We start from the raw sequence: 11,961 nt of genomic DNA, 5'->3' as shown, positions 1-11,961 counted from the left end.
CAGTCTGGTCTTAGGAGACAGTCTGGTCTTAGGAGACAGTCTGGTCTTAGGAGACAGTCTGGTCTTAGGAGAAAGTCTGGTTTTAGGAGACAGTCTGCTCTTAGGAGACAATCTGGTTTTAGGAGACAGTCTGCTCTTAGGAGACAATCTGCTCTCTCCTTTCTTCAGTGTATAGATCTATGCTTTTAAAAACAGTAAAACAGTCAATAGTGACTTGGCTAAACATTTATTAACTTCCTTGAACTGACAATATATAAATATGTCTGTCTATCAAAACGCAGACAGATGGAATTTATTGAGTTCCTTTTTCCTTTTCAGGAGAGATTGAGTTACATCGGACCAGAGGAATTCATCCAGGCGTTTGAGAAGAAAGACCCTCTTGATAATGATAAGGTATTGTCCTCAATAGGTCACTGGTATGTTATGCAACAGGCTACAGTTTGCTATCACCGTGTGTTGTTATACATTATACAACGGGTGGGTCTAATCCTAGAAGGTGATTGGTTAAAACCGCATTCCACCTGGTGTCTATTCTATGCTACTAAAGCGTTGAAATGCCTGTTTACTCTGTTCCATCTGACTGCTGCAATCCACGGTCTTATCAGCCCAGCCAGGCAATTTATAAACTTGATCTCCACTATAAAAAGCTTCTAGACATTATCTCCGATTTCTTTTAGACGAGCAATTGGTTTTCAACAGCGATGTGAATAAACCTTGCTGTCCGTCTCTCTGACATTTGCAACATTGTTTCAATATTGTAATTCCATCTCCAGCAGCCCCATAGTAATGAACGTGTAGGGGTCGGGACGAGACAGACAGGCAGCCTTTCTCAGCCAATCACGAATCAGCATCATTTTTATGGACATATATAGAGAAATGTCACTGGAAAAAAACAAAGTAAAATGAAACAAAATGCAGCTAGTTTACGGTCTCTCCAGCTTCAGTTTGAAGTGATTGCGTTAGCTGTGTTGTTGGCTAGCTCCTCTTAACAACAGTCTCCTGATGAGAAATTACAGTTTCTATGCCAGGTGACAATGCTCATTATTAGCTCATTGTTATGAATGAATTCAAATAGATGTCACTAGAAAACAGCTTAAACAAATGCAAATGAAGCTACATTTCTGTTATTCTGGCTACGCTGTTTGACGTGACTGTAAATTAGCGTTAGTTGGCTAGCTAGCTAGCAAGGGTTAAGAACGCTGCCAGCCAGTATGGCAATAGAACATTTAGAATGAACGACTGGATCGCGTCCATAGATACAGAACAAAAAGACTGAACGACTGGATCGCGCCCATAGATACAGAACAAAAAGACTGAACATTTCTCCATAGATACAGAACAAAAAGACTGAACGACTGATCGCGTCCATAGATACAGAACAAAAAGACTGAACGACTGAGTCGCGTCCATAGATACAGAACAAAAAGACTGAACGACTGGGTAGCGTCCATAGATACAGAACAAAAAGACTGAGCCAGCCAGTCCATAGATACAGAACAAAAGACTGAACGACTGGATCGCGTCCATAGATACAGAACAAAAAGACTGAACGACTGGAGTCGCGCCCATAGATACAGAACAAAAGACTGAGCGACTGAGTCGCGCCCATAGATACAGAACAAAAGACTGAACGACTGGATCGCGCCCATAGATACAGAACAAAAGAACGACTGAAGATACAGAACAAAAAGACTGAGCGACTGAGTCGCGCCCATAGATACAGAACAAAAAGACTGAACGACTGAGTCGCGTCCATAGATACAGAACAAAAAGACTGAACGACTGGGTCGCGCCTCTGTCAACCAAACCAATAGAACGAAGGATGCAGGTGTCATTTGGTAAGCTAACGAGAAAAGGGAATTGCTTTGCTAGCTAGCTGTGCTGAACTTGACCGACTGTTATTCCACAGTTGGCATATCTCTTAGTTGTCAATCAAATGTATTTGGCATCGATCATGGGGGCGTTTGTGGTGTATAGTACTTAAGTGAAAATACTTTAAAGTACTACATAAGTACTACATAGGTACTACATAAGTACTACATAATACATTTTTTGGTGTATCTGTACTTTACTTTACTATTTATATTTTGGACAACTTTTACTCCACTACATTTCCAAAGACAATAATGTACTTTTTACTGCATACATTTTCCCTGACTGTCACGCCCTGGTCTTAGTATTTTGTGCTTTCTTTATTATTTTGGTCAGGCCAGGGTGTGACATGGGTTATTTATGTGGTGTGTTTTGTCTTGGGGTTTTTGTAGGTTATGGGATTGTGGTGTAGTATAGTTGTCTAGGTAAGTCTATGGCTGTCTGGAGTGGTTCTCAATCAGAGTCAGGTGTTTATCGTTGTCTCTGATTGGGAACCATATTTAGGCAGCCATATTCTTTGAGTGTTTGGTGGGTGATTGTTCCTGTCTCTGTTTGCACCAGATAAGGCTGTTTTGGTTTTTCACGTTACGTTTTTTTGTATTGTTTGTTTTCATCTTTATTACAGATGTTTAATAATAACCACGCTGCATTTTGGTCCGATCCCTGCTACACCTCCTCTTCAGAGGAAGACGAAGAAGAAAACCGTAACACTGACATCCAAAATGACTCTTTATTGACGTAGAATTTGTACAATTGCCTTAAATTTACTTCATTCCCAAACGTTTTATGAATTTATTAAAACAAGAAAATTGCTCGCTTCTCGAAAAAAGTTAAAAAAAAAGTGTTGTGTTCTTCCTGGGGGTGTATTTGAACATATTTCAAACAGATTTAATGTGGTTGTCAGTTACACTTTAACTGAACTTATATTATCTCATCGAACAAAGAGTATAAGATCTGTACTAAGCCTGTTTTAACCTCAGAAATTATTTTCGGCGTATGTCCCAAAACCCCATTCTTTTCCCCATAGCGATGTCCAACGAACCAGAGGTAGAAAATGATCAGTCATTTCCGTTTTGTAGGACTAGAAGCTAGCGATTGCTATAAGGTAGACCAAATATGTGTTGTCCCTCTTCCTCTATAGGTAGACCAAATATGTTCTGTCCCTCTTCCTCTTCCTCTATAGGTAGACCAAATATGTGCTGTCCCTCTTCCTCTATAGGTAGACCAAATATGTGCTGTCCCTCTTCCTCTATAGGTAGACCAAATATGTGCTGTCCCTCTTCCTCTATAGGTAGACCAAATATGTGTTGTCCCTCTTCCTCTTCCTCTATAGGTAGACCAAATATGTGCTGTCCCTCTTCCTCTATAGGTAGACCAAATATGTGCTGTCCCTCTTCCTCTATAGGTAGACCAAATATGTGCTGTCCCTCTTCCTCTATAGGTAGACCAAATATGTTCTGTCCCTCTTCCTCTTCCTCTATAGGTAGACCAAATATGTGCTGTCCCTCTTCCTCTATAGGTAGACCAAATATGTGTTGTCCCTCTTCCTCTATAGGTAGACCAAATATGTGTTGTCCCTCTTCCTCTATAGGTAGACCAAATATGTGCTGTCCCTCTTCCTCTATAGGTAGACCAAATATGTGTTGTCCCTCTTCCTCTGTAGGTAGACCAAATATGTGTTGTCCCTCTTCCTCTATAGGTAGACCAAATATGTGCTGTCCCTCTTCCTCTATAGGTAGACCAAATATGTGCTGTCCCTCTTCCTCTATAGGTAGACCAAATATGTGTTGTCCCTCTTCCTCTATAGGTAGACCAAATATGTTCTGTCCCTCTTCGTCTATAGGTAGACCAAATATGTGTTGTCCCTCTTCGTCTATAGGTAGACCAAATATGTTCTGTCCCTCTTCGTCTATAGGTAGACCAAATATGTTCTGTCCCTCTTCGTCTATAGGTAGACCAAATATGTTCTGTCCCTCTTCGTCTATAGGTAGACCAAATATGTTCTGTCCCTCTTCCTCTATAGGTAGACCAAATATGTGCTGTCCCTCTTCCTCTATAGGTAGACCAAATATGTGTTGTCCCTCTTCCTCTTCCTCTATAGGTAGACCAAATATGTGCTGTCCCTCTTCCTCTATAGGTAGACCAAATATGTGCTGTCCCTCTTCCTCTATAGGTAGACCAAATATGTGCTGTCCCTCTTCCTCTATAGGTAGACCAAATATGTTCTGTCCCTCTTCCTCTTCCTCTATAGGTAGACCAAATATGTTCTGTCCCTCTTCCTCTATAGGTAGACCAAATATGTGTTGTCCCTCTTCCTCTATAGGTAGACCAAATATGTGCTGTCCCTCTTCCTCTATAGGTAGACCAAATATGTGCTGTCCCTCTTCCTCTATAGGTAGACCAAATATGTGCTGTCCCTCTTCCTCTATAGGTAGACCAAATATGTGCTGTCCCTCTTCCTCTATAGGTAGACCAAATATGTGCTGTCCCTCTTCCTCTATAGGTAGACCAAATATGTGCTGTCCCTCTTCCTCTATAGGTAGACCAAATATGTGCTGTCCCTCTTCCTCTATAGGTAGACCAAATATGTGTTGTCCCTCTTCCTCTATAGGTAGACCAAATATGTGTTGTCCCTCTTCCTCTATAGGTAGACCAAATATGTGCTGTCCCTCTTCCTCTATAGGTAGACCAAATATGTGCTGTCCCTCTTCCTCTATAGGTAGACCAAATATGTGCTGTCCCTCTTCCTCTTCTGTCTGTCTGGAGGGCATAGAATGCTTGGGCCGTATTGCCTAGCAACCACTCAGCTACAGAACCCAAGAGTTTTGGGAGGCTGCGTGGAGCTTGTGTGTGTGTCTACTCACCAGTGTTTTTGCTGCTAGGCAACAAAGAGACTTTGGGGGGTGGGGTGGGGTATGTGTGTGTGTTAATGTGTGAGGGTGTGGGGGGACCACTGTGGAGAGAGCTACGTAAGGCTAAAGGAATGTTTGGTATCAGAATCAGAGAGAAATCCTCTGGTCTTTTGACATGTCATCACAGCTCTGCTCAATAATGTGAATAGCTACCTAGCTGACACCCTGATGGTGTGACTCAGAGCATAGTGCCAAGTCTGCATTAATAGTCTAATTACGAAAACAACTATAAAGCCTATACACCCATCTGAGGATCTAGGTTCACGCTTGAAATAAAATGACAGAATGTTGAACTGTTTTACTCATTTTGTTGTTGGCAAAAATACCTAAAATAATAAGGTAAGTATTGCTAATGAAATGCTATTGTTGCTAATGCTAACTAAATGTTAAGCTATCTATGCCATCTTAACGCTAATGAAATGGCTGTGTTTATCTCCACAGAGCTGTTTCAGCGATCACAAGAAGACTAGCAACCTGGAGGCGTATGTAGAGTGGTTCAACAGACTCAGCTTCATGGTGGCCACAGAGATCTGCATGGTGTGTAGCTAGTGAACTAGCATTTAGCCTATAGCAGCTAAGCTAATTTAGCTAGTGTTACCTTGGTTATCGTCACGTATCTTTTTACTTTTTAACCTGAGGATTTATTTTGCGCTTTTTGTTGTTGTTGTTGTTGACTTGTTGTTGTTGACTTGTTGTTGTTGACTTGTTGTTGTTGTTGACTTGTTGTTTTTGCTGTTGACTTGTTGTTGTTGTTGACGTTGTTGTTGTTGACGTTGTTGTTGTTGACTTGTTGTTGTTGACTTGTTGTTGTTGTTGTTGTTGACGTTGTTGTTGATTTGTTGTTGTTGTTGACTTGTTGTTTTTGCTGTTGACTTGTTGTTGTTGTTGACTTGTTGTTGACTTGTTGATGACTTGTTGTTGTTGACTTTGTTGTTGTTGACGTTGTTGTTGACTTGTTGTTGTTGACTTGTTGTTGTTGACGTGACAGCCCGTAAAGAAGAAGAAGCAGCGAGCGCGAGTCATGGAGTTCTTCATCGACGTGGCGCGGGAGTGTTTCAACATCGGCAACTTCAACTCCCTCATGGCCATTATCTGTAAGTGTTGTTGTTGTTGTTTTCTATTTGTTGTTTTTGTTTTTTCACCCTCCCCCACCAGGGGTAAGGAAACCTTTTTCATGCGGGAGTGCCAATTTACAATTTATATTACAATTTCTACCAATCTGCATGCCGATTGTGATTTTCATTTGGTCAGGCCTAAAGGCTGGGGGTGGAGGTGGTGGAGGGGCAGTTGGTCAGGCCTAAAGGCTGGGGTGGAGGTGGTGGAGGGGCAGTTGGTCAGGCCTAAAGGCTGGGGTGGAGGTGGTGGAGGTGCAGTTGGTCAGGCCTAAAGGCTGGGGTGGAGGGGGTGGCCTACACAAACACCCATATTAGACCGATGTTCAGCACTGACCAGGGAAGGAGAGAGGGAGGTGTTGGCGGGCACGCCAAGGGAAGGCGGAAAGGTCAGGGAGGGAGGGGACTGTAGGGGAGTCAGAGCCAGCTGTCCCAGCCTTAGCCCCTTTTTCCCAGGAGTCTCCAGGGACCTAGAGATGGAGCCGCGGAGGGTTAACAAGAAAAGACCAAACAAGTCCCTGGGAAAATGGGCTTAGTCTCTTTCTGCCTGGCTGCTGCGGTTAGTGTGTGTGTGTGTGTGTAGTGGTGTGTGTAGTGTAGCGTGTGTAGTGTATTGTAGTGTGTAGCGTGTAGTGTAGTGTATTGTAGTGTGTGTGTGTGTGTATATTAGACTGGACATGTTTACAGAGACTGACTTGCCAACATTCTCTCACAGCATTTAGAAGGCCTTGTTGTTCCCTCTAGAAATCATAGTCTAACACGGGCCCTTATTTACAAAGAATCTCAGAGTGCTGATATAGGATCTGTTTTGCCTTTCAGATCCTTGATCTATATATGTCTTTCATGACACACACAGTCCCATGATTATCATATGGGAAGCAGAGTGATTATCATATGGGAAGCAGCGTGATTACCAAATGGGAAGCAGCGTGATTACCAAATGGGAAGCAGAGTGATTATCATATGGGAAGCAGAGTGATTACCATATGGGAAGCAGGGTGATTACCATATGGGAAGCAGCGTGATTACCAAATGGGAAGCAGCGTGATTACCAAATGGGAAGCAGAGTGATTATCATATGGGAAGCAGAGTGATTACCATATGGGAAGCAGGGTGATTACCATATGGGAAGCAGGGTGATTACCATATGGGAAGCAGGGTGATTACCATATGGGAAGCAGGGTGATTACCATATGGGAAGCAGGGTGATTACCATATGGGAAGCAGAGTGATTACCATATGGGAAGCAGGGTGATTACCATATGGGAAGCAGGGTGATTACCATATGGGAAGCAGGGTGATTACCATATGGGAAGCAGGGTGATTACCATATGGGAAGCAGAGTGGTTACCATATGGGAAGCAGAGTGGTTACCATGTGGGAAGCAGAGTGATTACCATATGGGAAGCAGAGTGATTACCAAATGGGAAGCAGAGTGATTACCAAATGGGAAGCAGAGTGATTACCAAATGGGAAGCAGAGTGATTACCAAATGGGAAGCAGAGTGATTACCATATGGGAAGCAGAGTGGTTACCATGTGGGAAGCAGAGTGATTACCATATGGGAAGCAGAGTGATTACCATATGGGAAGCAGAGTGATTACCATATGGGAAGCAGAGTGATTACCATATGGGAAGCAGAGTGATTACCATATGGGAAGCAGAGTGATTACCATATGGGAAGCAGAGTGTTTGTCTAATTTGTCGGCCATCTTGCTCTCTGCAGCTGGGATGAACATGAGTCCTGTGTCTCGACTGAAGAAGACCTGGAGCAAAGTCAAGACGGACAAGTTTGACATCTTGGAGGTATATGCACGTATACACACACACACATACACACACACACATACACACACACATACATACACACACACACTCTTTCATTGTCACTTGCTGCATGTAGTGTCATACACTTGATCTCATGCATCACACAATCTAGCAACAGAAATGAAAAGACAGCTAGGGCTTAGTTAACCTTCCCATGTTATCCTGTAAGCCTAGTGGACTGCCTCTGAGCTGTTGGAAGTGGCTCCATGGTGATGGAGGAGGAAGAGGCAGGTCCTGGGGGATGGGTAGCCCTAGACGTTGAGCTCTACCTGGGGCTGAGATAACACTGAGCTCCCTGGGACTTTGTGGAGGAACCAGATATAGAAGGGGGCCTTCCAGTCAGGAGATGTGAAGTAGCAGAGATTAAAGAGATAAACCAGGTTGGGCCCCAGTGGAATCCAGGAGCCATCAAAGGAGCAGGTTTCTCTCTCTTTCTCTTCTCTCTCTTTCTGTCTCTATCTCTCTCTCTCTCTCTCTGTCCTCTCTCTCTCACTCTGTGTCTCTGTCTTCTCTCTGTCTCTCTCTCTGTCCTCTCTCTCTCTCTCTCTGTCTGTGTCTTTGTCTCTCTCACTCTGTGTCTCTGTCTCTCTGTCCTCTCTCTCTCTCTGTCCCCTCTCTCTCTCTGTCTCACTCTGTGTCTCTGTCTTTTCTCTGTCCTCTCTCTCTCTCTGTCCTCTATCTGTCTCTGTCCTCTCTCTTTTCTCTCTCTCTCTCTGTCTGTGTCTTTGTCTCTCTCACTCTGTGTCTCTCTCTCTCTGTCCTCTATCTGTCTCTGTCCTCTCTGTCCTCTCTCTCTCTCTCTCTCTCTCTGTCCCCTCTCTCTCTCTGTCCCCTCTCTCTCTGTCCCCCTCTCTCTCTCTCTCTCTCTCTCTCTGTCCCCCTCTCTCTCTCTCTCTCTCTCTCTCTGTCCCCTCTCTCTCTCTGTCTCACTCTGTGTCTCTGTCTTTTCTCTGTCCTCTCTCTCTCTCTGTCCTCTATCTGTCTCTGTCCTCTCTCTCTCTCTCTCTCTCTCTCTCTCTCTCTCTCTCTCTGTGGGGATGTTGTTGCTAGTGATGTTGGTGGCTGTGGTGTTAGGTTATTGTCCTCCCTCTGTGTTGATAGAGGTCAGAGTGCTGGTAGGCTGGGTTGATGGCTCCATCTGTCTTGCTGCATATGTGTGCCTGCAGTTGATTTGACAGGGTTGGTTTATGTGTGACTGTGAGTGATTGGTTGAGTCATCGAGATGCAATGAAACCTTTTTTTAGGGGAGTGGTGAGGTGGATGGGTTCAGATTTTCCTGTATGAAGGGTAGACCATCGCTCCAAAGCCTGGCCAACAACTAACTAATCACCATAATTTAACCCAAACCATATGTTTACATTTACCAAAAGTAGTGATGCAATCAATATACACTGAACAAGTCAGTTAAGAACAAATTCTTATTTTCAATGGCGGCCTACCGGGGAACAGTGGGTTAACTGCCTTGTTCAGGGGGCAGAACGACAGATTTTGACCTTGTCAGCTCAGGGATTCATTCATGCAACCTTTACGGTTACTAGTCCAACACTCTAACCACTAGGCTACCTGCTGGTTACTAGTCCAACTCTCTAACCACTAGGCTACCTGCTGGTTACTAGTCCAACACTCTAACCACTAGGCTACCTGCTGGTTACTAGTCCAACACTCTAACCACTAGGCGACCTGCTGGTTACTAGTCCAACACTCTAACCACTAGGCTACCTGCAGGATACTAGTCCAACGCTCTAACCACTAGGCTACCTGCTGGTTACTAGTCCAACGCTCTAACCACTAGGCTACCTGCTGGTTACTAGTCCAACGCTCTAACCACTAGGCTACGCTGCCACCTCATATGATGAGGAAGATGAACTCAAAGATGAACTGAATCATAGGATCTCCATCTCACTGTCTGAGGATGTAGTTAGAACCAATATTTCATCTGAGAGCTTTCTCTGGCTCCAGAGTGGCACAGCGGTCTAAGGCACTGCATCTCAGTGCTAGAGGTCGTCACTACAGACCTTGGTTCGATTCCAGGCTGTATCACAACCGGTTGTGATTGGGAGTCCCATAGGGCGGCGCACAATTTTTTTGCCCATGGTCGTCCGTGTTAGGGTTTGGCCCGGGGTAATCGATGGTCGCCTCATTGTGTTCCCACAGGAATGTGTCGGACTCTGTTTCGTTAATTAGTGAGCTCTGTTCTTTAACTAACTTTGCCGTGTTAAATAAATAAACACAACATTAAAATCCTGCTGCTATACTGGCGTTATAATGCTAATCTTTCTCTCCAGCTCCAGATGGATCCTTCCGGTAACTTCTACAACTACAGAACAGCGTTTAGAGGAGCGACGCAGAGGTCCAGAACAGCCAACAGCACTAGAGAGAAGGTGAGCTTCGGTACATTCTAGAAGAAAAAGTAACGCACACCTAAATAGGCGAGGTGCTGGCTAACGGAGTCGGAAACTTGAACATAAAGGAGAACCTAAATAGGCGAGGTGCTGGCTAACGGAGTAGGAAACCTGAACATAAAGGTGAACCTATATAGTCGAGGTGCTGGCTAACGGAGTAGGAAACTTGAACATAAAGGTGAACCTATATAGGCGAGGTGCTGGCTAACGGAGTCGGAAACTTGAACATAAAGGAGAACCTAAATAGGCGAGGTGCTGGCTAACGGAGTCGGAAACTTGAACATAAAGGAGAACCTATATAGGCGAGGTGCTGGCTAACGGAGTCGGAAACTTGAACATAAAGGAGAACCTAAATAGGCGAGGTGCTGGCTAACGGAGTAGGAAACCTGAACATAAAGGAGAACCTATATAGGCGAGGTGCTGGCTAACGGAGTAGGAAACTTGAACATAAAGGAGAACCTATATAGGCGAGGTGCTGGCTAACGGAGTAGGAAACCTGAACATAAAGGAGAACCTATATAGGCGAGGTGCTGGCTAACGGAGTAGGAAACTTGAACATAAAGGAGAACCTATATAGGCGAGGTGCTGGCTAACGGAGTAGGAAACCTGAACATAAAGGAGAACCTATATAGGCGAGGTGCTGGCTAACGGAGTAGGAAACCTGAACATAAAGGTGAACCTATATAGGCGAGGTGCTGGCTAACGGAGTAGGAAACCTGAACATAAAGGAGAACCTAAATAGGCGAGGTGCTGGCTAACGGAGTAGGAAACCTGAACATAAAGGAGAACCTAAATAGGCGAGGTGCTGGCTAACGGAGTAGAAAACTTGAACATAAAGGAGAACCTATATAGGCGAGGTGCTGGCTAACGGAGTAGGAAACCTGAACATAAAGGAGAACCTATATAGGCGAGGTGCTGGCTAACGGAGTAGGAAACCTGAACATAAAGGAGAACCTAAATAGGCGAGGTGCTGGCTAACGGAGTAGGAAACCTGAACATAAAGGAGAACCTATATAGGCGAGGTGCTGGCTAACGGAGTAGGAAACCTGAACATAAAGGAGAACCTAAATAGGCGAGGTGCTGGCTAACGGAGTAGAAAACTTGAACATAAAGGAGAACCTATATAGGCGAGGTGCTGGCTAACGGAGTAGGAAACCTGAACATAAAGGAGAACCTAAATAGGCGAGGTGCTGGCTAACGGAGTAGGAAACCTGAACATAAAGGAGAACCTAAATAGGCGAGGTGCTGGCTAACGGAGTAGGAAACCTGAACATAAAGGAGAACCTAAATAGGCGAGGTGCTGGCTAACGGAGTAGGAAACTTGAACATAAAGGAGAACCTATATAGGCGAGGTGCTGGCTAACGGAGTAGGAAACCTGAACATAAAGGAGAACCTATATAGGCGAGGTGCTGGCTAACGGAGTAGGAAACCTGAACATAAAGGAGAACCTAAATAGGCGAGGTGCTGGCTAGCGGAGTAGGAAACCTGAACATAAAGGAGAACCTAAATAGGCGAGGTGCTGGCTAACGGAGTAGGAAACCTGAACATAAAGGAGAACCTATATAGGCGAGGTGCTGGCTAACGGAGTAGGAAACCTGAACATAAAGGAGAACCTAAATAGGCGATGTGCTGGCTAACGGAGTAGGAAACCTGAACATAAAGGAGAACCTAAATAGGCGAGGTGCTGGCTAACGGAGTAGGAAACCTGAACATAAAGGAGAACCTAAATAGGCGAGGTGCTGGCTAACGGAGTAGGAAACTTGAACATAAAGGAGAACCTAAATAGGCGAGGTGCTGGCTAATGGAGTAGGAAACTTGAACATAAAGGAGAACCT

General features: G+C 44.4%; 1 protein-coding gene across 4 annotated transcripts in view; it reads left to right on the top strand.

Moving 5' to 3' along the window:
* LOC112241775 (ras-GEF domain-containing family member 1B-A) overlaps window positions 1–11,961 on the top strand; it is a 73,622-nt gene that overhangs the window by 42,754 nt on the left and 18,907 nt on the right. For all 4 annotated transcript variants that reach the window (XM_042331237.1, XM_042331236.1, XM_042331235.1 and 1 more), the window contains exons 6-10: window positions 319–393; window positions 5,226–5,321; window positions 5,773–5,878; window positions 7,623–7,702; window positions 10,009–10,104. In XM_042331237.1, the coding sequence (XP_042187171.1) occupies window positions 319–393; window positions 5,226–5,321; window positions 5,773–5,878; window positions 7,623–7,702; window positions 10,009–10,104 (453 nt within the window). The remainder of the gene's footprint in view (window positions 1–318; window positions 394–5,225; window positions 5,322–5,772; window positions 5,879–7,622; window positions 7,703–10,008; window positions 10,105–11,961) is intronic.

This window comes from Oncorhynchus tshawytscha, linkage group LG12, assembly GCF_018296145.1.
Source record: "Oncorhynchus tshawytscha isolate Ot180627B linkage group LG12, Otsh_v2.0, whole genome shotgun sequence".
In the NCBI taxonomy this organism is placed as follows: domain Eukaryota; kingdom Metazoa; phylum Chordata; class Actinopteri; order Salmoniformes; family Salmonidae; genus Oncorhynchus; species Oncorhynchus tshawytscha.
This window is presented reverse-complemented; position numbering and strand designations above follow the sequence as displayed.